The 26,589-nt window shown below is 40.6% G+C and overlaps 1 protein-coding gene across 3 annotated transcripts; it reads right to left on the bottom strand.

Annotated features, from left to right (window-relative positions):
* Positions 1 to 10,645: 10,645 nt before the first annotated feature.
* Positions 10,646 to 26,010, bottom strand: tomm34 (translocase of outer mitochondrial membrane 34). Of its 3 annotated transcripts, none has more exons than XM_039612324.1 (9): positions 25,764 to 26,010; positions 24,075 to 24,129; positions 22,706 to 22,856; positions 19,789 to 19,888; positions 19,335 to 19,487; positions 16,689 to 16,861; positions 16,328 to 16,475; positions 14,954 to 15,080; positions 10,646 to 13,539 (listed from the first exon to the last, which is right to left on the bottom strand). In XM_039612324.1, the coding sequence occupies exons 3-9, from the start codon at positions 22,833 to 22,835 to the stop codon at positions 13,438 to 13,440; spliced, it is 933 nt and encodes a 310-aa protein (XP_039468258.1). In that variant the 5' UTR covers positions 22,836 to 22,856; positions 24,075 to 24,129; positions 25,764 to 26,010; the 3' UTR covers positions 10,646 to 13,437. The 3 variants fall into 3 exon arrangements, with proteins under 3 accessions (XP_039468258.1, XP_031586570.1, XP_031586568.1); XM_031730710.2 differs by lacking the exon at positions 24,075 to 24,129 and having other exon boundaries at positions 10,646 to 12,078; positions 13,432 to 13,539; positions 25,764 to 26,009; XM_031730708.2 differs by lacking the exon at positions 24,075 to 24,129 and having other exon boundaries at positions 25,764 to 26,009.
* Between the last annotated feature and the right edge of the window lie 579 nt (positions 26,011 to 26,589).

The raw sequence follows: 26,589 nt of genomic DNA, 5'->3' as shown, positions 1-26,589 counted from the left end.
TTTTCTTGGCAACTGTTTCCTCCATTTTTGCAGTCCAATACAAATATACTGTTCGTGCTCTGAAGCAAGGCAAACCCCCACAATTGACCTCCGTTTCTAGACTGAGATGTGATGAAATATCGGCGGACGTCAGCTAACCAGAAATCCAGTTTTTTGTTTTGTTGGTAGCCTCGCTCTTCCCCGCGCTCAGTGTCACAATAACCTTGTCATCAACCATCTCGACATTCCACTCTGTAGGTGTAGAGAAGTCATACGTCTCAATGTTTTTGTTTTACTTTACTTTGCTGGGGACACATGTTTTCATGCACTGATGTTTAAAAAGGTTGGAAAAGCAGAAAAAAAACCCAGTTCCTCCCTCCTGCCGCTCTTTTTCTCGTTAGCTGAACAAAAAGGCAGTTATTCTACGCTTTTTAAGGAAAAAAATGATCCCATGCAGTAGTGAATGTGGCACCGAGCCTGTCTGTATATCTGGTATCTGAAATCATTTTGTTTTTACTGACCAGTATTCTGCTTAAAATAAAAAAAAGGAAAAAAAAAATAACCCAAAAAATAACAACAACAAAAAAAAAAGTTTGCTTCTGTGACGGTTTTATTGCTTAGCAGCGCACGTGGTTGTGAAAATTTAGAGTTAGCTTCAGGACACCTATAAAAATGAGAAAATGACAAAGGAAAAAAAAAAAAAAAAAAAAAAAACCCACCCTTCGATACCCCCCCACCCCACACCCCACCCTGGTTATTGACGTAATAATAGATTTGTGTATGTCTTTTAAAAAAAATTCCAACTCTAGTTTCACCTTACATGTTATAAACAGGACAAAATGTAAAAGACGATTTAAAGTGAAATAAAGGTTTTATCAGTTCGAATCAGCCCTCTTCTGTTTCTTATCACCAATGGCCACATGGTTTTTTTTTTTTTTTTTTTTTTGGGTTTTTTTGATTGTGGAGTTTTCTGATTAAAGATGAACGCCGTCCAAGATGTCACATCTGGGAGTTAATGACAGCCAAAGAAGGAAACGAGCTTTAAAGCACAGTTGAGGCAAAATGCAAATATTCAACAGTACAGCAGGAGCCCGCTGTATTCTTCTGCTTTTAGAACGGTTGTTTGTAAAATAAGGAAGCATCAATGTTTGCTGTCTTTATGAGGTCAGAGTGACTATAGTTGGAACTTCCTGTCCATGATATGTTTTTCTCTTCCCTCTACCTTCAGCCATAAAGGTTTTCTTTGGTGTGTTTAGATACCAACAGATTTGCATTTTATCAGAAGGAAACGATAAAATGATAAAATGCAAATCTGTTGGTATCTAAACACACCAAAGATGACAGTCTGCGCATAAGCGCCGAGTAGCAGTTGAGAGTACCCAGCCTTCTTAGAGTCCCTGGGGGGGGTGCTGGAAGGTGCCCCACCTGGAGACTCTGTTGTCCTACTGGGAGACTTCAATGCTCACGTGGGTAACGACAGCGGGACCTGGAGGGGCGTGATTGGGAGGAACGGCCTCCTGATCTGAACCCGAGTGGTGTTTTGTTATTGGACTTCTGTGCAAATCACAGTTTGGCCATAACGAACACCTTGTTCGAACATAAGAGTGTCCATAAGAGCACGTGGCACCAGGATGCTCTAGGCCGCAGGTCGATGATCGATTTTGTAATCGTATCACCAGACCTGCGACCATATGTTCTGGACACTGGGTAAAGAGAGGGGCTGAGCTGTCAACTGATCACCACCTGGTGGTGAGTTGGATCAGGTGGCGGGGAGGACGCTGGACAGACCCGTGCACCTAAACGCCGTAGTGAGGGTGTGCTGGGAACGTCTAGCAGAGGCCCCAGTCCGCGAGATCTTCAACGCACACCTCCGGCAGAGCTTCAACAACATTCCGAGGGAGACTGGGGACATTGAGTCCGAATGGACCATGTTCAGCGTCTCCATTGCCGGCTGCTGCATTGAGCTGCGGCCGCAAGGTGGTTGGTGCCTGCCGTGGTGGTAATCCCGAACCAAATGGTGGACACCAGAGGTGAAGGGAGCCACCAGGCTGAAGAAGGAGTCCTATCGGGCTTGGTTAGCCTGTGGGACTCCAGAGGCAGCTGACAGGTATCGACAGGCCAAGCGGAATGCGGCTCGGGCAGTGGCTGAAGCAAAACTTCGGGTGTGGGAGGAGTTCGGAGAGGCCATGGAAAAAGACTTTCGGACTGCCTCGAAGAGATTCTGGCAAACCGTCAGGCGTCTCAGGAGGGGAAAGCGGTGCTCTACCTGCACTGTGTATAGTGCTGGCGGTGCGCTGCTGACGCCGACTGAGAAAATTGTCAGACGGTGGAAGGAATACTGAGGACCTCCTTAATCCCACTGACACGCCTTCCGAGGAGGAAGCAGAGTCTGGGGATGAGGGAATGACCCGCCAATTTCTGGGGTCGAGGTCACTGAGGCAGTTAAACAACTCCTCGGTGGCAGAGCCCCTGGTGTTGATGAGGTCCGCCCGAGTTCCTGAAGGCTCTGGACGCTGTAGGGCTGTCCTGGTTGACACGCCTCTGCAATGTTGCGTGGAGATCAGGGCAGTACCCTGGACTGGCAGACCGGGTGGTGGTCCCCATCTTTAAGAAGGGAGACCGGAGGGTGTGTTCCAACTACAGGGGATCACACTCCTCAGCCTCCTGGGAAAGTCTATGCCAGGGTGCTGGAAAGGAGAGTTCGTCCGTTAGTCGAACCTCGGATACAGGAGGAACAATGCGGTTTTCGTCCTGGTCGAGGAACACTGGACCAGCTCTTTATCCTCTCGAGGATACTTGAGGGTGCATGGGAGTTTGCCCAACCAGTCTACATGTGTTTTGTGGACTTGGAGAAGGCATTCGACCGTGTCCCTCGGGTGTCCTGTGGGAGGTGTTGCGGGAGTATGGGGTGTCTGGCCCACTGCTACGGGCCATTCGATCCCTATACAACCGTTGTAAGAGTTTGGTTCGCATTGCCGCAATAAGTCGGACTTGTTTCCGGTGGGTGATGGGCTCCGCCAGGGCTGCCCTTTATCACCGATTCTGTTCATAATTTTTATGGACAGGATTTCTAGGCGCAGCCAAGTGGCGGAGGGCTTCCACTTGGTGGCCTCAGAATCTCATCTCTGCTTTTTGCGGATGATGTGGTTCTGATGGCTTCATCGGTGGGGGCCTCCAGCTCGCACTGGAACGGTTCGCAGCCGAGTGTGAAGCAGCGGGAATGAGGATCAGCACCTCCAAATCTGAGGCCATGGTTCTCAGCCGGAAAAGGGTGGAGTGCCCACTCCGGGTCGGGATGAGTTCCTGCCCCAAGTGGAGGAGTTCAAGTATCTCGGGGTCTTGTTCGCGAGTGATGGGAGAAGGGGCCGGAGATCGACAGACGGATTGGTGCTGCGGCTGCAGTGATGCGGACGCTGCACCGGTCCGTCGTGGTGAAGAGGGAGCTGAGTGTAAAAGCGAAGCTCTCAATTTACCGGTCGATCTACGTCCCGACCCTCACCTATGGCCACGAGCTGTGGGTAGTGACCGAAAGAACGAGATCGCGGATACAAGCGGCAGAAATGAGCTTCCTCCGAAGGGTGGCTGGCCTCCCCTTAGAGATAGGGTGAGAAGTTCGGCCATCCGGGAGGGGCTCAGAGTAGAGCCGCTGCTCCTCCACATCGAAAGGAGCCAGTTGAGGTGGTTCGGGCATCTGACAAGGATGCCCCTGGGCGCCTCCTGGGTGAGGTGTTCGGGCATGTCCCACCGGGAGGAGGCCCAGGGCAGACCCAGGACGCGCTGGAGAGATTATATCTCTCGGCTGGCCTGGGAACGCCTTGGTGTTCCCCCGGATGAGCTGGAGGAGGTGGCTGGGGAGAGGGAGGTCTGGGCTTCTCTGCTTAGGCTGCTGCCCCCGCGACCCGACTTCGGATAAAGCGGATGAGGATGGATGGATGGATGGATGGATGGATGGATGGAAACGTCAGCTCAACGTGGCTTCGATTAAATTGTTGACATTAAGCATCACACCTTTACAAACTCTTATCGAGTAAGAAATAAGTTTGAGTTATTGCCTCGATCTTCTTAAGGAAGTATCAAACTAATCCAGATCCAGAGACTCAATCCATGCATGGCATGAAGGGAATTTTCATCAGCATCAGACCTTTTATATTTAATTTGTATTATTTCTCATGTAGTGGTTCACTTCCATTTATAATTTTGCTTTGTATGCATGCAGAACGTAATATCACGTAACAAAACTCCACTTTTGTGCATCCCTTACAGTCATCTGAATGATTACCACAGCCTGATGTAGCCACTGTGTTGAACTGGGCATTTTTGAAGCCTCAGTGTTGGGATTTTGGAACCAGAAGTTGCCATGTTTAGTTTATTTCAAGGCTATTTAGCAAGCTGCATTGTTACCCTGTGAAGGTAGTATGTGCAGACACACAAGTCAGCTTTTTGGCTAATAAACAGACTCGTAAAACACTAGAATTTCACTTGGAGACTGAAGCACAAGGTGAGTCATAATTTTAGTCAGATAACCAATTAAAAATGCTCCAGAGCTCACCGACAGCTCACACGCACAGGTTACATTCGGTTCTATGAAAATGAAGGGGAGGCCTCTCAGATACTGATGACTTACAACTGCCTGTGTCAGGACACCTGTAAGGAAAAGTGGCCACACCCCCAACCCCAATATCTAGGTGCATGAGTTATTGAAAACATTGATGATTGGGGTGGTACTTTCCATGGAAACCAAAATCACTTTGTACCAGCTGGCAAACATCCCTTTTTTTTTCTTTTTTTTTTTTTTTCCCCCCACGTGTGTGTTTATTGAGATTGACTTTCTTTTGCAGATACCTGAATACATAACAGATGCATGAAACCTCATGCTGACCTGCTCACTGCTAATGTATTTATAAAATTAGATGATTATTATTTTTTTTTTTTAAACCGTATTGCCCATAGGTGTGGGCAATGTGTTAGCCCTGCGACAGACTGGCGACCTGTCGAGGGTGTACCCTGCCCCCCTGCCTAAGACAGCTGGGATGGGGTCCAGCATCCCTGGTGACCCTGAAAAGGATAAGCGGATGGATGGATGGTTTTGTTTTTTTTTTTCTTTAAATCTGCTCTTCATTGGATATATAGGTAACCTCTGAACACTGAGGTGTCAGTCTGAGAATGGAAAAACCTTACCTGATTAAATCGCCAAATCTCGTGAGTAAGATGTTGTTCTTGTATATATCATTCACTCAGGCCTATTATGACATCTTGCATGTCTGCACTGCACACTGTATAGCCTCTTTTACATCAGAAACATGATCCTTCAACTTAACTTTCACTTTGTGAAGTGGAGGGGGCAGGAGAGAAGTGAAGATGTCTGTCCAGAAAAGACTTCCAGGGAGTAATCTAAGGATGTTTTCACATATGTGCTATTTAGGTGCTTATAATTGAACTCTGCTTGGTTTTTGCTGTTGGATTAGTTAATTTGTGCAAATGTCATCACAATATCTGACTCAACTGCTCAGACTCCAGAGCTACATCTCCAGAAAGTTTATTCTATGGTGAGAACATGATTCAAGCTCAATCGGACATGACTACCAGGTGTACACTGCAATCTTCCTGTAGGCTGGTATGCTTTGCATTCTGCAGCAGAGTACACAAACTATAGCAACTATCCTGCTGCATTTAGTTTGCTGGAAATGGTGTCCAAATAAATATAAATGTTAAAGGAAAATGTTCTTGTTACCACCCTTTGTCCTGTGTTTACATTGTTATATAAGATGAATGAATGTTCTCATGTGGTTTGGATGGGGGTTTGCAGATTTATCAGCTGATTCAGATCGAATGAGCAATGGGTGTTAAAAGACCTTGATCAAACAAACCAAATCAGGTTGATTTTTAACTATTCTGAAGGTTTTTAATAAATACCTCCTATTTTCTGTCAACGTAGGAGCTGCCTTTATCATCCCATCATCATGTCAGTGTTGGTTTTTTTTTTTTAGCTGAGAATTAGGAGGTTAAAACAGACTAAGCATTTTTATGCTTAGCTGAAGTATCAATTAACAAATTTGAAAAACTTAATATTCCTCCCATCACCCAAAACTGGTTCCCACAGATGTCTGCCTCTCCCTGAGCCTGGATCTGCAGGTTTCTTCCGGTTAAAATTGAGTTTTTCCTTCCCACTGTTGCCAAGTGCTTGCTCAACGGTGGTCGGTTGATTGAAGGTGCCTTGAGGCAGCTGCTGTCATGATTTGGTGCTATGTAAATAAAACTATGCTGAATTGAATAGATGTACAATGTTGGTACGGGATCAACATTTCACCTGGCCAGTCACGTGTAAGCATTCAGGTAGCATTACCCAAGAAGCTATTAAAAACTTTCACTAGGAAACTACCATGATTAACCTAAATTTGGCTAACAAGAAAACGATGATACAATTTTTTTTTTTTTTGTATAAATGAATAAAGAAAACACCTGAAATGCTTACCAGAAGAGTTTCATATAAACAAAGGGGGTTTTCCCCTCCACATTCCAAGATATGACATTACAACTTGATGTCAGCTGGTTTTAGTTGCACTGTTGATCCTGGACCAACATAATGAGGATGATGGAGCCTCAACACCAACATGGGGATATCAAATAGACCAGTATAGACTACATAAAGCACATGACATCACTTTGAAATGTTCATAAATTTCCCATCAGTCTCACTGTTTGAAATGTATTCTAAAACTTTTTGAACTGGAAAAGACTGCAAACATAGCATCTCCACTTTATACACTGAAAGAGCCATCTATCTGGAAAGCTTTACTATTATTATAGCTGCCATATAAGCTAGTGGGTTTGCAGTTATAGTAAAGGAATAAACAACCATCACTTTTAAAAAGGTTTGACTTCAGTGGGAAATTACATCAGTGGAAAAAGTTTAAATGTTTGAACCAATGGGAAGGGGGGAGAGGGTTTGCTTCAGGCAGCTGGTCCTACATTTCCATGAAAAATGGAGAGCCAACAGAATCTAAAGGCACCTCTGCTACAAACAACTATTTAAAGCCGGAGGAATTTTACCCTCCAGTATCCCCTGAAGTGAATATTACTGTGATGGAGGACCACGCTGGTCCCAAGTCACGTCAGTTTGAGGCATTTGCTTCAGCCCCAGTAACGCCCAGAGCCATTGCTCTAAGAACTGATGCAATCTGCAACAGTTTCCAAGCCATATGAGGGTCTGAGGGGAAATAATCTACTCCTCCAGTGCTCATACAGCATCAAAGTACAAAACAATGCACCAAATATGAGAGTTACCTAAAATATCCCGTGAAAGACGGACAGGATGGCGATGGAGTGGTTAGAACTGGTTTGAACCCCTGCTGGGGCCTTTCTCTGTGGAGTTTGCATGTTCTCCCTCTGAATGTGTGGTTTTCCTCGACGTACTCCAATTTCATCCTGCAGTCAAAGGACATCTATGCTAGGCTAGGTCCACTGATGATCCTAAAGGGATTCATCACAGATGTGAAGAAGATAAAGTGATGTGTGAACTTGTGACTCTGAAATATCTGACTATATGAACATGAGGCAGATTCAGATACACTTGTATTTAATTTTAACATGTTTTTATATATATGTTTTCTCAGGACTGACTATGGCAGCAGTGACCTTTTGAAATGCAGATTTAGCTAAAAATGTCAATATTAAGAAGAGGATGGATCATCGGGTGTGCAGCTCGGAGTCTGCACTACCTCTAAACACCCCCTGAATATATCAGGCTCTGGCTGCTCGGGTCTTTTCTGTTTGAGCTCGTTTTCAGTCTCCCAGTGTTGAATCCACTTTGATGTGCTGTCTTTCTGAATATTTTATTGTGTGCACACTCAGCGGGGAGAGATTGAGTGGTGTGAATGTAGATGATGGTTAGCTCCTACTTGAGCATTGTACATGTATTAATTAAGGGTTATGCAGGATTTCTGGATCTTTCTTTGTGTACAGGAGAGATTAGACCATTAGTTTTGTGCCCAGAGCTATGTAATTTGGTAAAATTGTGCAAATATGCAGGAATTATTGAAGTAAGTTAGTCAAGCTGAGCATAATGAGACACATTAGGAGGTAAAGAGGTGTTAAAGGTTACGTCAGACATGATAAAGAACGGTTTTGTCTTTGAGCGTTGTTTAATTTTTAATCGACTGCATTGCAAAATGCCAACCTTTTTTTTTTGTTTTTTATCTGTAGTTCACAGGAAACACTGTATTAGATTTGACAGATACTTTTTTTTTTTTTAAGAAAACTAGTTGAGAGGAAAGACAAGCTGCTGTAGTTCTTTGTAAGTGCTTTATAGTTAAGTGAAGTTGTTGGCTTCTCTCCTGCCTGCCTGACGGAACTGGACCGGATCTGGGGAAAGAGTCATGTCTGAGTGTGCTGCCAACAAAAACAGCACTTATCTCAATTTCTTGGTTGCACTTTCGATTTGAGGCTGACTTGTGTGTACAGATGAGGACGAAGACCTCCAAACAAAACAAATGGAAAGTGTAGTATCATCAATTCGATGTTTTCATTTGACTATAAAATATGCTAATCTTTATGTTTAAAAAAAGCTAGAGATTGCCAAAAATTGCATCCTCTGGGACAGCACAAAGATTCAGACACACTTGATCTCTCCAACTATGCTGATGAACTTCCTCTCCTTTAGGCAACGTTGCTGTCCAAAAGAGCATGAGCGATAACTGCTTTAATCGGTACATGTATTTCAACTTACATGTGAATTATGACAATGAGATGCTTAACTGTGTGTGTGTGTGTGTGTGTGTGTGTGTGTGTGTGTGTGTGTGTGTGTGTGTGTGTGTGTGTGTATATTCATAATTTATATTTGTTGGCAGTCCAACCCAGAACTAAAGTATTTTAACATTATGTGGATCAAATATTTGAGTTTTGTTCAGCATTATACACTCACTGGACAATTTGTTAAATGCATTACCTAATAAATATAAAATATCTAAACCAGGGGTCTCAAACTTAAATGAGCTGTGGGTCACTGCTGGCACTGTCATCTCATTGGAGGGCCACTTTAGTGTTCAAGTAGTACAAAAAAACAAGAAAACACCCACAAATATTTCCAAAAATGTAGTGTTTTGTTTGTTTTTCTTAAATTTTAAATATTGTATAACAAAACTGCAAATGTGAACACAATTTTTTTTTCCTCAATCTTAACTGAAGCCTTTCATTGAACTACCAAATAAATAAACTCGAAGAGCCAAATTGCCTTATATTTCTTCCCGTCAATATACGGGCTGCAAGTAGGGGTGACGTGGGCTGAGAGTTTGAGCCAAGTCAATCACATGGCAGCAACTCTCTGCATTTATACAGAGATGATCAAGATGACTCGCTTAAGTTCAAACTGAGCATCAGAATGGGGAAGAAAGGTGAATTAAATGAGCGGTCCCAAACCTTTTTTGCACCACGGACCGGTTTATGTCTGACAATATTTTCACGAACCAGCCTTTAAGGTGTTACGGATAAACAGAACAAAATAAAACCAGTACCGGTACCAAAAAAAAGGAGATTTATTCATAACATACGGGAAAAGACCCAGGGACACAGAGTTAATTATAAAAACGATTTAAAAAATAATGATAAAAACTGATAAAACACCCTGAAAACCATAAATTTCACACTTGAGCCTCAACTCTCGCGGCCCAGTATCAAACGACTCACGGACCGGTCCGTGGCCCGGGGGTTGGGGACCGCTGAATTAAATGACTCTGAAACTGGTATGGTTGTTGGTGCCAGACAGCCTGGTGTGAATACTTCAGAAGGTTCTGATCTTCCCAGATTTTCCCACACAAAGAAGAGAAAGTATCCAGTGCATCATGGGAAGCCTCTCAGCAGTCTAGGCCTATTACAGGATAACTAAGGGATGGTTCAGGATAAACTGATCCAGCCTATAACTGTGGGAATCAGTTTTTAAATAAACGGAAGTTTTAAGATTAATCTTAAAAGCGGACAGAGTGTCTGTCTTCTGAATTCAAACTGGGAGCTGGTTCCACAGAAGAGGTGCCTTAAAGCGTTATGCTCTGTCTCCCATTTTGCATCTGAAAGCTCTAGGAACCACATGTAAGCCACCAGTCTGAGAGCGAAGTGTTTGGTCATGATAATATGGTACTATGAGGTCATTAAGATAGGATGGGGCCTTATTAATCAAGGTTTTGTAGGTGAGAAAGATTTTAAATTTAATAATTAGTGTCATATTGAAAAGAAATTGCACAAAGCCATCCAGATGTCAGAATACTTTTTTTCCCCTTCTTGCCGTTTATGTTACATAGACACAAGCAAATCCATGTGTAGTTGTGGATGAGGATTGTATAAATCAATGAGATGATCAAATCCTACAGTAAGTATGATGCTGTAGGCAGCAGCTGGTCAGCTTGGCAAATTGGGGGAAACTGCAAACGTGTCACTTGTGTCATTTGTCTTTTTTAGAAGCAAGAACACCAACACATATACAAAATAAGGAATCTTAGCACTTAAAGGGGTAAGCTAATAACTACCAAGCTTTAAATGTGCTAGTAGGGGTGTAGTTAGTTTGTCTTACTTATTGTACAACCATGATGTGCAATATTTTCATCTGATGCTCTGCAAAGTGATCAAGTGCTGTCATATTTTATTTTAAAGACTATAAGAAGGTAGATCATGCTCAATCTTTTTTTCCCCTCAAATTTATTTGCAGTTAAAACAGAAGCAGGTGACAAAACCAACATAACAAACTCCAAAAACAACAGTGAGATAAAACAAAGGATCAAGCATAGATGTGCTTCACAAAGTTTCCCTGAATGAATAACTTGATATACATGTGTGGAGATGCTGTCACTAAAACAAAAAACATGATTTTAGCTTCAGCAGATGAAAGATGGACACAGGCACTTTAGGCAGGATGGAGATGCTAAGCTACAGCAAGTTAATAAGAAATTTTACTCTATCTACAATGAAATAGAAAGTTCACAGAATGAGGCAATAGTTTGTACATAAGGACCCGTGTGAGGATACTACTACTTGGTTCACATACTGCATATGTTAAAGAGAAGGGGAACAAGTCGATGTTCTGAAGCTCAAGTACCAAGCCAACGTCTCTCACTTGGGACAGAGAGAAATGAAATGAAGCAAAGTAGTAAGAATGTGGTGTCCAAAAGGTGACAGTGATAATAAATGCAGATAACCAGAGCAGGACTCCGCTCTTAGTTATAATTTGAACCATAAACAGACTGCACAAGTCTTACAACCTGGAAATGAGTTAGTATGTTTTATTTCCACCTCACTTGCCTTAAAATCAGTGCATTTTTTTTGGTTTTTTTTAAATGTATTATCTTATTTATTCTTTTTTAGATGTTCAAAAAAGGTCTGCGGTTAACAGATTTTCATACTTTGTTCAGTAAAGCTTTTCTTGAGTCGTCACCATCGTCACTATCGAAGCCTTCGTGGTTTCAAAAAGCCAGTACGATTCGTCCATCAAACAGCCGTTCAACAAGTCTTTCACTGGCCTGTAAAAATGTGCAAGGAGGTGACGGCCACCTGAGAATCTCTCACATGCCCCATAACAGCCTAGTGGTGTGACGTTAAAGTTACAAGTGACCTTGGTGAGGTTTGTTTATAGCAAGCGAGTCAAACATGGGTCCAACACACCCACTACATGTCAGGTGACAGTTCGATCAATAACAACTAAATTTTTTATCAATAAAACGTACTGCTGAGATACCAGCATGGATCAAAAGCAGTGAACTAAAATACTATTGTTAAAACTGATGGCTCATTAAAACATTTACACACTTCACATCTTTAGCAGGTCAACTAATATAATTTATCTGTGGCTCTCGACCACTGCAGGTCAAATTGCGCCATATGTGGCCCTTTAACTACAATGAGTTTAACACCCTTGGTTTGTGTCCTAACATTAGCATTTTACTTCTCGCAACTGCTTGTTCTTAAAGCACAAACATGTCATGAATTTTTAAAGATCATCATTCTGAACAAAACGTACAGGTATTACAAAATTTTACTCCCCACTGAGCCTACTTCCTGGGACAGTCTGAATCCCGTTTTGGCTGAAGGAACCAGGGCAGTACGAACTTCTGGGCTGGCCTACAAAAACAAAAAGACAATTCTTTTGTTGACATCAAGATCTGCAGCATCACTACACCTTCTACCAATTAAGAAGAAATGCCAAAGAAACGTTTTCCTTTATTCCAGGAAATTAAATCCAAAGCATACATACTGTAGTGATATGCTGCAAAGGCTTGCTACTTGAACTCTCACACAAACAGCTCTGCAGGCATATGACTGCCTCACAAGTTAAACAGATCAGACTCTACTGAGGAAATCTATGCAAGCTATCCTATATGGCATGGACATTATAAATATCAAAGCGCCTAGAAACAGAAACATGTACTCCAAACATGGGATAAATAAGTACACTACCTGAGAGTAAAAACATCTGAAATGGCTATTAACTTGAAACTTAACTTCTATGATCACCAGTGTTTACAGAAGCTTTGTGATTTAACTCTAAAGTGGGCTTCTCAACAGCAACTGATGTCTAAGGAAAAACTCTTTCAGCTTCTGTCAAAACTTTGGGATTCATTAAACTTTAAGATAATAGTTTATCCATGGTTACCTAAAAAACCTCAGCCTGTTAATATGAAGGCACTTTTTGCCTTCCTCATGTCATTTATGGCCGTGTAGTGGTACCATGACACTCAAGCTCTGATAGTAACCGCCAACCCTACCCACAGAGCCACCCTCTTTGCTATTCCTGTAGTCTCTCAGATTTCTATGTCATGTCTGATTCAACTTGGCTTATTTTTTGGAGCATTCAGCTGCATCTTAGATTTTGCATCAGCAACTTGTTGACTGACCCGTTTCACAGGGTTTGAATATGATCATAGTTTTTTGTCTTGGAAAAATCCTTAGGTGCATACCCTTGAGGTAAATTTATTTGTCAAAATATACATTAACATCAAATTTAAGTTCTGGCACCCAGCAGGAGCTTCACGATAGCTGACTGCCTGCTCAAGTTTTACAAATGACGATGGTAAACGTTTATTCTCAGAACCAGGTTGAGGTGTGTCAGTAAAATAAATAACCATAAATACTGGATGATTGGAAACTGACAAGCTAAAAATGGTAAAAGAACTATTTCCAAGGCTGCTTCATTCCTGTTCCAACATCAGTTCTAAGTATCCAGAGCTGATGTTGTTTTCTAGAAGCACCTTGAGACCAACTTCATGTCTGTTCAAGTGAGAGTAAACACATGAAACAGGAATTCAGTGTGAAGGAGTTTTGGGAAACACGGGCCTGGTCTTGGACTCACAGAAAGTAGAATCATGTCACTGTTCTGCTATTCTCCACCAACTGATTCTTATAAAAAACAAGATGATTTTGGCTCCTTGCACTCAGAGCAGTGACACATCCTTACTGCTGCCTCTAGTCCCTGACCTGTCCTCATTTCTTCTTCTGCACTTCCTGCAGGAGCTTCAAGGCGGCCGTGTTCTTTGGTTCCACTTTCAACAGACTGTTCAGATCATCCATGCAGGCTCTGACATCCTGCAGAGGAGAAGGCAAAACGTTTCAGAGATTAAAAATGAAACAATGCTGACAAGGGCAGAGAAACTGAAAGTAAAAACACCTCAGTAGAACAGAGTCAGTGATCAATATCTGCATAAAAACAATCAACAAAGTTCAGAACAATGCAATTTAATCCACAGTTGACAGATGTGCTTTCTCACACGGTAAACTTGAACATTTTTAAAAACAAACCAGCTTGGAACTAACAAGTAAATAATAATGTCTCTTGTCTGCTGCCTTATATTTTGCAATTTAGTTTTAAATTTTCATTCATCTGAGAAAATAACTCAATCAGTTTACTTTGAGAAGATCTATTTCTATGGGAAACACTAAACATGGGTAAACAAGTGACACTAATCACATAATGAAGGCTCTCTTGTGTTTAAATACACCTCTGTTTAGCTACCATTTCATATTAAAACGGGATTACAGTCACACTTATTCTCTGCATGACAAAATAAATGTTCAAACTGATTTTTTTTCTAAATTCCATCTCAAAGTAGATCAAGATACAAAACGTCACCCAGCAAAAAAACTAGTCATTTCCTTTAGTACTTTGTGACAATGAAAAAAATGCCGTCCAAAACGATAAAAAAAACGAGTTCCTCTCTGCACAACCAGCTGAATGATATAAAGCCCACAACTAAGACAGGAACAGCTGGTACTAGTTGGTTAGCATTGACTGAGCTTTCAAAAAAAGAGTGAACGAGTGACTAGTGCCCTAGTCTGGGTAACCGGTAAACAAAGCCTTCTTGTTTCTTCTCTATCTGAAATAACAGCTATTTTTAATCATGTGTTTAGGTGACCCGATCTTGAACCCAGCTGAGATAGTGCTAGCTCTGATCAATGACGTAGTATTGAGACTCATCATCTTCCTGAGTTGACTGCAAAATAAATAATCTCATACCACACTTGTCAATCACAGGAAAAGAAGAACATGAATAATGCAAATAAATTATAAATCTTTGTTTATTTTGCCCCCCCGCCCCCTCTTTTTGTTTTCTTGCGCTGGCAGGTTATCTGTTGCTCAAAGCAATGGAAGAGGAGACACCGATAATTGAATATCTAGATAAAAATCACATTAATCAGTATCAAGTGGAAATGAAGGAGAATCGACTCTCTTCGTGTCGTTTTGACAACTCAAACCTCCAAACGCAGACTTGAACTTTTCACTGCATGTAGCTGTGAGTGCCGAGCTTACTGTCTCCTCTGTGTGTTTTGACTACTAATGAGGAGAGGCTGTCAGGGGAAACGCTGGTAATTATCAAGGCAGGAAATGCTTTTTATTTTGTTGCTTACCTTGAAAACCTGCAGACACTTTTGAAACTAACGTCTGATTGCGCTGTGTGGGAATCAGAAGCTGGAGCGCGATGATGAAGACTCGTGCTCTTACCTTGAGCTCCTTGTGAGCCTGAGCCCTCCTATAGAGAGCCTTGACATTGTTGCTGTCAATCACCAGCGCCTCGTCACAGTCTCTGATGGCGTCTCTGTACTGCTTCACTGACAGGTAGCACAGCGCCCTAATCACACAACACACAGTAAACCACATTTAAACATCTGGGCGCGTCTTTAATTGAAGGTCAAGTCAAACAATAATGTTGCCATGATGTATTAATTATTAATCTGAAATGCTTCATTACATCTATAACGCTCTGTGATCAGAGCACTCCAAAATGGATGAATCTGAATTCATATTTGTTTTCAGGTTCTTCAAGATTATTCTTTTTTTTAATCCAAGCTTTTATTTGACTGACACACCTAAAGCTTTACGTTTAAATGCTTTCTAAGCCTCTTCATTTGCTCATTTGTCACTGAAATATTTTTAAATTTGAACTCCATTTCAACAAACTCTTTAAATAATATCCAGCTAATGTGTTTTTTGTTTACTTTTTAATTTTTAATTTATATTTACCTTAGTCCAGGGCTCCATCATGTGATTCAGACTGATTAACAATAATAATAATAATAATAATAATAATAATAATAATAATGGATTGCATTTATATAGCGCTTTTCGAGACCCTCAAAGCAAATTCCACTATTCATTCACTCTCAGATTCTTTACCATTCATTGTCAGAAATCCACATTAAGGATCCTCGAAAGAAAATATAACAAGCTAAGGGGCAGAATTCATGTCACAGTGCGGCATAGAAATAGAGTCCCGGCACTTCTTTAATATTTAATTTTGTGTTTGTTATTGTTTTCTAGTGCTACTGTGTTATGTTTACTCATGTCAAAAAGTCAGGAAAGACTTAAGTGTAAAGTAATATCTGTGTACTAAGCTAATGATTTTAGCATTTTTGTGTAGTCACGCAGAAAAAGTTAGTCCATATAAGCTACAGCTTGCAAATTTCAGCAGCCACTAAAAAACAGGCTTAATAGGCAATGGGCATTACACAGAAAGAGCCTAACATAGTACAAATACCTCCTGATTAAATAAAGCAACTGAATATTAAAGCAGAGAAAAATAATCAAATCAAAAATCTTAAAATATATATTATGAATACTGTCATAGGTATGCAAATTACTTTAACACATTTTCAATGATATTAAAATCATCCACTTTTGTGAACATGTTACTATTCTTATATAGTCCGTTTTTTTATAACTGCCAAAGCTATATTTAGTTAAATCTGTAGGAGTCTTTCTTTTATAAACAAACAAACAAAAACACAGGACCAAATAATATATGATGGATGATATATTCGTTGGAGCAATATTAAATCCAACACTGCAGAGACACAGATGCTGATGCTCAAGGCTCACCGGTTGGTGTAGGTGGTGACTTCTCTAGGGTTGTGTTTGAGGCTCTGGCTGTACTTCTCTATGGCCTTCTTGTGCTCTCCTTTCTTCACCAGGGCATTGCCTTCTTCTTTTAAGGCCTGAGCTTTCTTTATCTCTTTATCACTGGGAGCTGAGGAGAAGGTAAGTAAAAGGTGGGGGGCATAAAAAAGAGAGTTTGAATATGATAATGCTGCTCCGTCTCTAAGTAACTTAAAAGAAAATCCAAAGAAAGGTCATGTTTTCATGAAGCTGGTCAACTCTTTGACACTAACAAGGAACTCAGTCAATTCAAATCAATTCTGTAAGAATGTAAATAACATTTTTTTTCCATAAATCTATGTACCAGGTTTTTTTGTTTGCGTTGTGCCATTCTGCTGAGGTGTTGGGCTTGGTTGGGTGGCGTTGCCTGCAGACATCTGGGCAAGTTTCTCCTTCACAGACAGAGGAACTGTGGGAATGGGAGGAAGCTTTTCTCTCCATGACGGACCGTCTGTCTCTGTGAGTGCCTTTGTCATCCTGAGAAACAGTACAACAGTGACAAGAATGTGAACAGAGAAGAAGCTGAAAACTTTTTGTGCGTCTGCCCACAAGTTCAGGTTCTGTTCTTGAACTGTGGAACCAAGGAGTCACTCTACAAAACATCAAAAATGCTGGGAGCGCTGCATCACCCTAGAATTAGGTGGCAGATTTGGATATTTATCTGTAAGCTTTTATGATCTTTTAAAAAAATATTTACTTCAATTAATGGAGCTGGCCAATAAGCGATACTGTGAAGACACATCTGTGAATGTATTTACAAATACTTATGTGTAGGTCTAATGTCAGGTCTGAGTATTTTCATTATGGTTTCATAAGCTCTTTTTTGGGGACGGTGGATTACAGAATGGTGTTTAAAACCTACAACAGACCAAGAAGATGCATAAACCAGGGCTCTAGACTAACTTTTTGACATGGGTGCACCGGTACGTCTAACTTTAAAAATTTAGGCGTACCGGCACAAAAGTTAGGTGCACTCAAATTTTTCAACCGCATCGCTTAACACCGCAGTTTTACATGTGCACTTTCTTTGGGGGGGAAGTCCATACAGACAATATTCATTTCTAAATTATTAACTAACAAACTTGTGCTTAAATTGCTTTGTCAATATTGTAGAAAATGTTAAACTTAATCATCATCTTGGCTCCTCTGACGACCTGTTTGCTGCTGCCTGCTGCTGAAAGGCAGTGGGGAGAGGGGACACTTGGGCAGTGCATTTATTGCAGCATATAATGTGTTTTCTGCATACACTGCTGTTTTTTCAGCATTCAAAGATTGATGGCACTGTGTCAGAGCTGGCTATGAATTTCAGACGGATCAGTCCTTAACTTAACACAAAAGTTATCAATAGTTCTTTTCATCTTTTCTTATTACCCACAGCTACATCCACTTCTGTCAGGCCTAGGCTGCTCACTAGGGCTGAGTATCATCACTGATTTCTATAATCCATTCGATTCCGGTTCTCAAAGTCCTGATTCGATTCAATTTAGCCTCAGACAGTCAGAAATATCATAATTCTGATCATTTATCAGTACTGATACACATGAGACTTCATCAGAGGTGTGAACATCACAGCAGATGCCTTTGTGTCAAAGTAACTGAGAATAAAACACAGAAAAACATGAAGGGGATTTTCCTGGTCTGGCGTTTTATAGCAGATAACCTTAAAAATATTCTGCAATATTCTGCAATTTTGCATAATTTTAAGAAGTTTAAATTTCTTCAGTATTGAACAGCAGAAATTAGGCTTTCTTGTCCGAGGTCATTTAAGTGAAAAAAAGAAAAAGACAGCGGCCGACAGCGCTGTAAACAACGGTAGACTGGTGGGTAATAAGCGAATGAATAATGCAGAAAACAGAGATTTGAGACAGGAAACTGTTCTTGAAGTACAGAGAGATAGAGAGAGAGAGAGAGAGAGAGAGAGAGGAAGAGAGAGCTGTGCATGAAGTGTGATTTTTATCGTGGTGGAAGCAAAACAGCAAAAGTCAGAGGGAATTCATGACGACATTGATCAAATGTGAAGCGTAGTTTGCTGCTTCTTTTGCTGCTGGCTCGGCGAATTTTGGTTGGAGAGACAAAACCTGCAGCTCAGAATCTAGCGCAAAAAAGACGGAAACACAGCGCGGATCCGACGCATCAGAATCGCTAAGCTCCGACAGCGTGTCCGTGTTCGGGCCGTGGGGTGAGAAAGCCGAGAAAAACAAAGCTGATTCTGATGCGTCGGGTCCGCTCTGTGTTTACGTCTTTGTGTGGAATCCGTTAATGAATTGATATCGCTTTATTCAAGCTACTCACCTCTCTCTTCCACCTGCACTTTCAACTGGACCACGGCCAATCAGAGAGGTCCCGCTGACTATCTCTGATTGGTTTAGTCCACGATAGGGGCATAATGTGTGTCTGTTGTTGACCACACGGAGAGTTGCAGAGATTTTTTTTTTTTTTTTTTGTTACCCGAAAATATTTTTCTTTAGTCGCACCACTGAAAAATTTGGTCGCATTTGCGACCAAATTGGTCGCACTCTAGAGCCCTGTAAACCATCTGTTTTTTTAAACCACCTAAAACAGATATTTCTTTACTGATATTTCTGCAAATCTGTAAATTGTAAAGTGTAAACTGATTAGATTTGTTCATTTGAATCCGGAAAATCGAACTCTGAAACAACTGTGATTGGTCTACTTGGCAGTAATATGCCATACAAACACATTATGTTGATATTGTTCACAATGCGATTGCAAAGGCTCGTATTGCAAAGCTGAAACTTAAAGGAATTGACGGAAGGGCACCACCAGGAGTGGAGCCTGCGGCTTAATTTGACCCAACACGGGAAACCTCACCCGGCCCGGACACGGAAAGGATTGACAGATTGATAGCTTTATAGAAACTCAGAGATGGTAAATTTTAGATTGTAAGTTAAAATATAACCATCACTCAGCCAGCTAACAGACAACATACCTGTTGGTGCCATCGTGAGCTGCTGCTATGTTGCAGTCAATCTGTAGAGCAGTTTTGTAGTCTACGTAAGCCTGCCTGTAACGCTCCAGAGCTTCGTAGGCAGCAGCACGACGAAGCAGAGACTTCACATTGAACTGGGATAACTCCAGAGACCTGAAAGAAAACATGTTAAAATCATAATTTAGATAATATTTTGATAATGAACAGGCTGAGAATGGGCGTATCGTCATTAAAAATTTAACAATAAGCTTAATGGACAAAGCTACAGAAGTCCATAAACAGCTGTAACAGAACAAAACATTCCTTTTATTTCATGTACTTGAGCGTCTCCCATATATTACATTACCAAAGGTTGGATGTTCTCACACAATCGAACACCCCAAATAAGAAAATCAGGGTGTAAGATTTGAGGAAAGAAAGATGCATGAAATACAAATTGCATCATCCCACTCACATATTGCAGTCTTTCACACATTCCCCACAGTTGCCATCCTTCAGGTAGCTGGCTGCACGGTTTGAATACAAAATGGCCAAATCCTCTGGATTCCTTTTACCTTAACAGGAAGAAAACAGTGTGTTTAAGAGCAGATCGTCAACAAACAAATAACCCTATTAATCTGAAGACATGTACAACTGTTAGAAAGCAAACATTCATTAAATGGCCAGAAAACACAAATCACACAATCACACAACACAGCATTGTAATGTTGTCAAGCACATTGTAAAATATTTGTAGGTCTTAAGTCACTACTGATTGCAACATGGCATCAGTTCTCAAAAACTGCTTTGCTGTTCCCTGATGCTACAATAGCTATGTTTGAAACTGCGACTAGCGAGGAAGGAGGAAGGGGGATTTGATACAATTTAATGTTGCACTCAATTCTTATAGCATTTTCCCTGTACTGCAATACTAAATACTAATTGCAGTACTAATTGCACTTATGTGTGCACCTCTGCACACATAAGTGGAGGAAGCAGATAGAGAGACAACCTAGACTGAGTATATTCATTTGGGATGTTAGTGTACACACACTGATTTTCTCCAAAGAGGTTTTAGTCAGAGCCAATGGAAAGGAAGAAGAAAAAAACACAACATTGGTTTTACATTCATATGGGTTTCATTTTATTGTTTAAGACCTGTTTTACTAGCTATCTTCTGCTGCTCCCTTATTCACAAGGGGTCACCAGAGCAGGTAGCTTTGCATATTTGTTTGGCAGAGTTTTATGCCAAGAGCCCTTCCTAATATTTTTTGTATGCCAGTTTAAAAAAAAAAAGAAGTAGAAAAATGTAGGGATGGGAATTAAGAACCAGTAATAGGTTCGGTTCCCAATAATTCAATTCCTTGGAATTGTTAGATCCTGCTTATCCGTGTGCCGGAGGAGGAAAATAGCAGCACAGGCTACAGCATGTACTTATTTTTATTGGACAAAAGGATGAGAATGCAAACTACATCCAGCACAGAAACAACTGCATTATGTTGCTAATACAACTTTGGCCCTTTGCAAGCATGCTAACACTAAGCTAGCCAAGGACCCAGAGTGATGTTAAAGCTGAGTAAATACCAACCCCTGAACCCAAACCCTGAACTTCAACAGGTAAAAAACGGATGAGCAGTCAGGCTGCAGCCTCCATTTCTACTTCTATTTTTATGGAGAAACACAAAAGTAATGTAATGTTTCTACAGTAGAATCATGATCACTGTGAAGTCTCCTTGTGCTACTTTTCATCTTTGCTTTGTGTTCATAACTGAATACTAAGAGAAAGACTGTATGTGTGTCTGCATTAGGATAGGGATTTTTGTTGAGGAACAGGAATGTGCCGGTAAGTTTATACTGTTAACTGGTAACTATCAGAAAATGCATTTTAGGTCATTTTACAGTAGTGAAATGTTAAAGTAATGAAAGTTATGAACAAATAATCCTTTAGCAAATTACTTCCTCTTGGGAGTAGGAAAGTACTACATTAAAAAGTAAAAAGCATTTCTTTTAAGAAAAGTGTTCTGTGTAATGTTTTTTTTTTTTTTTTTTTTTTTGACAACCTCAATACTGGTCAACAAAGAGGGGAAATACCTCCAGCATGCACAAACACTTGACCACACACATGCAATTAATCTGCATGAATTTAATGTTTCTGGATATGCTGCTTAATGATGGTGGTGAGTCTCAAAGGAGCCAGCGAGAACTAGGGCTGCCACGATTAGTCGACTAGTCACGATTACATCGACGACTAATTTAATAGTCGACGCGTCGTTTGAAGCTTTGTAAGATCCCAAAAGACGCAGGAATAAGTAGTAGGATTTAAGAGTGTAATAACGGACTGAAACAGAAGATGGCAGCACTGCATGTACAAGGATGCCAGCTGCCGTCAAACCCCGAAAAAGAAGAAGCTGTGTCCCAGAATTATTAGTGCGGCCCTGCTCAGTTTCCAACAATGGCGGCAGCTAGTTAGTTTTAATATTACTCTTATTATTCTTTCTGGGTCACAAAATAAACGTTTAACATATTTTCAGGCAAGAATGTAGCTGTGTAAACCTCAAATATCTGCTCAGTTTATCAAGACACCACATATTTTCAAAAGCGCTCCGATGTTTTCGGAGACGTCTGTTACCCACCAGCTCGATAGCTACCCGGGGTTCAAGGCTCGCTAGAGCCGGTGAGAACACCAGACTCCCGGCAAATCATTTTCAAACCCACCACCGTCTTTCGCTACTCAGGTTAAATATGATATATAAGTCACTTAGATAACTTAAAAATGTTATTGTTTGGCTTTTTTCAGTATTTTATTTGTTCCTGAGTAAATCAGTTTGGCTGAGATTAAAGTTATAGTTTTTACACAGCTGAATAAACGTCAAGCAGACAACTGATTAGAAGTGTGAGATGCTCGAGAATATACTCCGGTGTCCTGTTATATTTTAGATAGCAAGGAGCAGACGGCTGAGTTTATAAACTTCACCGAAACAATCTGCAAATTTCATTAAAATTTAATAAACTATCATCTTGTCTTTATTTTTTAGTTAGCACATACCTTAAACACTTAAAGCTGTAAGCTAATGATAGTTATATAAGAGCAGATGCATGCTGGTGCAATAAGCTGTATGTTGTACGTCCAGTGGATGCATGATCTGATTAGTAGACTAATCGCAAAAATAATCGGTGACTAGTCGATTATCAAAATAATCGTTTGTGGCAGCCCTAGTGAGAACCGAATGAGAAGACAACATGAACCTCTAATGGAATTGGAACCACTAAATTGATCAATTTCCATCCCTAGGAAAATGCAGATTTATATCAAATAAGGTCACAGGAACATAAAACGTACTTCACACTCATTTCTCGGTGAAGTGTATGTACGCTCAGGTTATAATACTTACTGTTCTTCTCCAGCGCTTTGATTGCCTGGCTGTAGAGATTTGTGGCCTCGCCGTATTGGCCTGTCTTGAAACATTCATTGCCAGCTTGTTTCAGCTCAGCCCAGGACTTGGACTTTTGTTTTGGTGGCATGTCTTCTTACTGTCTCCTACCCTAAAATGATACAGTAATGGTTGCTTTAACTGTGGATTAAAACATCAGACAATTGAAATGTAACTGAAATGACTCATCAATGAAATACTGGATTTCTATTCATACAAAGGAATAACGTGGACCTCCCCACCTCTGTGTGGCGGCTGAATGAGGCACGTGTTTCTACAACAATTTTGTAAAGAAAAAAACTGATATATTAGTTGTTACACAGCTTTGTTTATGTGTCAATCAAGAGAATCTTGCATCTATATTTTTTGTCAAAGATGCTCCTTCATGTGAGAAAGACTGTGGCAGTGTATGTGTAGCTCTGCACACAGAAGACGACAGGTCCGATGTTAGCGATGACTTGTTGAACTGTTAGGATCTACCACTATTACTGTTTCTCTCTGATACCCAGACAAGAGTCAAACCTATAGGGTTTAACTTAATAAATTCTCATCACTACAGGTTAAGACAAAACAGCCATATACCATCATTGTTTGAAGATCAGCTTGAAGTTTTTTTTTGTTTTTTTGTTTGTTTTTTTGTTACTGTATTCATCAGTAGGGATGGGTACCGGTGTCCGGTGCCATGATGGCACCGGTTCTGACATAAACGGTAGTAACCAGACCGAAAAGCAGCGCACATTTCGGTGCTTTATTTCGGTGCTTTTTTTTTCCTGAGCCAATTCTAGCCAATCATTTTACGTTTCCGAGGATAGTAGGCGGGGCCAGGTACGTACGTTCTTTTAGAGCAGAGCTACAGATTAAAAATGCCCAAGGCGAAGCGGTCAGAAGTCTGGCTGTACTTCACAGCAAAAGGTGCAAACTCAGCAGCCTGCAACAAGTGCTTTAAGCTGATACTGTGATACTGTCAAAGGAGGTAACACCTCAAATGTGATAAAACACCTGGCGACGCATAGCGTTTTTTTTTAAAGCCGAGAAATGCGCCGTGTTTGATAGCTTGCAGCGAGACCTCACACCGTGCACATCTACTGCGGGTGTGGTGCCTGTTATTGGACCCGGAGTTAGCAACATCCCCCAAAAACCCGAAGAGTAGCGTCCTGACCCCTAGCCCTGTCAGCGTAGCAGAAATGATGACGGATGATGATGGCAGCAGCAGCCGTTCTCCTCTGCGTGAGTAGCTTCATGTTGTTCGTGTGTAATTAACGTTGAGTACGCTAACCACATTATTAAATTAATGCATGTAAGGTGAACTAGCAAACACCGTTGTAGTTACATGCGGCTGTCTTCTTGTTTGATGGCAGATACTCCCTTCACCCGGGCCAAAAAGGCTAAAATGACCAAAGAAAAAGTGGAAAACAGTTAAACATGAGAGGTTTTTGGGCAAAGTTTGTGTTTTTTCCATTGTTTAAGCACTGCTTCCTGCCAAGAGTGATGCCATATATGCCCTATAGCTGCAGAAAAGGCTAACATTGTTATCTTTTTGCAAAAAAAAAAACAGCTAAACATGAGAGGTTTTTGGACAAAGTTTGTGTTTTTTCCATTGTTTAAGCACTGCTTCCTGCCAAGAGTGATGCCATATATGCCCTATAGCTGCAGAAAAGGCTAACATTGTTATCTTTTTACAAAAAAACATCTAAACATGAGAGGTTTTTGGACAAAGTTTGTGTTTTTTCCATTGTTTAAGCACTGCTTCCTACCAAGAGTGATGCCATATATGCCCTATAGCTGCAGAAAAGGCTAACATTGTTATCTTTTTACAAAAAAAAGGCTGAACATGAGAGGTTTTTGGACCAATTTTGTATTCTCCATTCTTTAAGCACCGGTTTGAGCACCGTTTAAGCACCGGCACCGTTTCAAAAGTACCGGTTTGGCACCGGTATCGGATAAAAAATAAACGATACCCATCCCTATTCATCAGTGTTGACCTAAAACTGACAATTAATCTGAAAAATTTGTGTTTTTAAGCAAAACTAGAGAGAAAAAAAAAATACTTTTTTTTTTTTTTTTTTTTTTTTAGAGATTTTAGTTTCTCAAAGAGGATTTTCTCCATTTTCTCTGTCCACTAAGCTTTGCTTAGTGGACACAGGCTTATTTTTGGCCACTGGCAGGGCTGTAGAATTAAAGAATTTTCCAATCTGGAATCAATAAAACATATCTTGTCTAATCTTAAACAAAATTTAAATTAGTTAGAACTACACTGTACAACAATTAAACAATTAATTAAGTTGAAATCATTGTTTTCTTGCAGTGGTGCTTTATGTTGTCTTCCACATGTCTTTACTTTTTATCTAATTAATTAATTAACACTGTGTCCACAAAAATGTATAGAGTGAAATCCTGCACCCAGCTCTGGAGGGGATGAAGAAAATGCTAGATGTGGATAACATGGATCCACTCTGGACCTTGTTGTTTGAGAAATTTGATATTTTAGAGATACCTCTGACATATAACCTGATTATCACATTTACTGTAACAGAGACAGTGTCGGAGAATCATAAACTAATAAAAATACTTTCACTTTCAGCTTCTGAAGCCTTACAACAACAACAACAATAATAATAACAATAATAATAATACTGAGATTTGATGTCAGCTAATAGTTTCCACTCACATACTCCACAGGCCTGACTTAAATCAGTTAAATCTCAGGTTACAAACCCCACACCAACAACCAACAAGCCTGCTCGTCTGTGTGCTAATCTGGTACCTAGCTCGCCGCTAACAGTTGCACAGTCATATTCTGTTCACGACATTTTCTCCAAACCATCACTTAAATCGTACTTTCAAAAAGAGCCACAACTGAACCTTGTTTCCTCGAGATTTTGCTTGAACTTGTATTACTCCCACTCTTTCTATGCGTTAGCTCGCTAGCTAAGTAATGCTAACTCGTGTGGGTTTTGAATGGTGTTTTATGGAAGCTAACATAGCGTAGCATAGCTTTGCGACTATTAGCATGTCTTACCGGTTGCTCAGTCTGAGAGATCACAACGAGGAAGTTCCCCTCTTCACAAACTATCTGTTACCCTTATAAACGCTGCTAATAATGGCATTACTCAGTGCATGTATGTTGTCCCGGTGGCTGAGACCCACACTCTGACTGGGTAGAGAGTTTAGTACAGGGGAAGGTAAATGGAACTTGCCGGCAGTCTCTAGTAACTTCTCAGTTTGCGATATCGGTTTCGCTTCGTCTTAACGCTGTGTTCAAGTACTGTGGTCAGTGTAGGACTTTTACATGCATGGCGCGCCCTCTGGTGACCATCTGATCAAAGTGTGTTCAGAGACCAGAAATCACAAACTACTCACTGGTTGAGTTTTCAACAGTAAACGCCACAATAATTTTAACTTTATAAGATAATACACGCAGATTTTCTATATATGATTCAGCTTTTGATCGTGAAGCTATAATAAAGCGCAGCTCGTTTTACTTTCGTGGTGAAAAGTCATTTGCACTATCCTTTCTGTATCTTGAACGCCTCATGAGATAGGGAGAACCAGTTGTTCGGTTTCTATTTAGAGAGCAAATTGTGTTTCGACATAAATCTCGCGATGGTACATCGTGTCCTATTTAAATCTAAATGTATTTATTTATTTTTATTTTTGGAATCTCGTTTGACGAGTACAATTTAAATGTACAAAAATGAGTTTCTATTAGAGTTAGAAATCTTGTAAACGGAGTTGAGAAAATATATGTGCACAACTGCAAAAGAAGTACTGATAGTCTGAAAGTCAGACAAAATGTAAAAAAAAATAAAAAAATAAATAAAAAAAAAATTTAAAAAAAATTGCTC

The sequence above is a fragment of the Oreochromis aureus genome, linkage group 5 (genome assembly GCF_013358895.1).
Source record: "Oreochromis aureus strain Israel breed Guangdong linkage group 5, ZZ_aureus, whole genome shotgun sequence".
Lineage (NCBI taxonomy): Eukaryota > Metazoa > Chordata > Actinopteri > Cichliformes > Cichlidae > Oreochromis > Oreochromis aureus.
The sequence above is the reverse complement of the archived record's forward strand: the minus strand, read 5'-3'. Positions and strand labels throughout refer to the sequence as shown.

Coding starts and splice junctions, on each gene's coding strand:
- tomm34 (XM_039612324.1), bottom strand. CDS start 22,835: ATGCCACCAAAACAAAAGTCCAAGTCCTGGGCTGAGCTGAAACAAGCT. Junction 19,488..19,788: donor TGTGTGAAAGACTGCAATAT/GTGAGTGGGATG, acceptor GTTTTCTTTCAG/GTCTCTGGAGTTATCCCAGT. Junction 16,862..19,334: donor GCTCACGATGGCACCAACAG/GTATGTTGTCTG, acceptor ACTGTTTCTCAG/GATGACAAAGGCACTCACAG.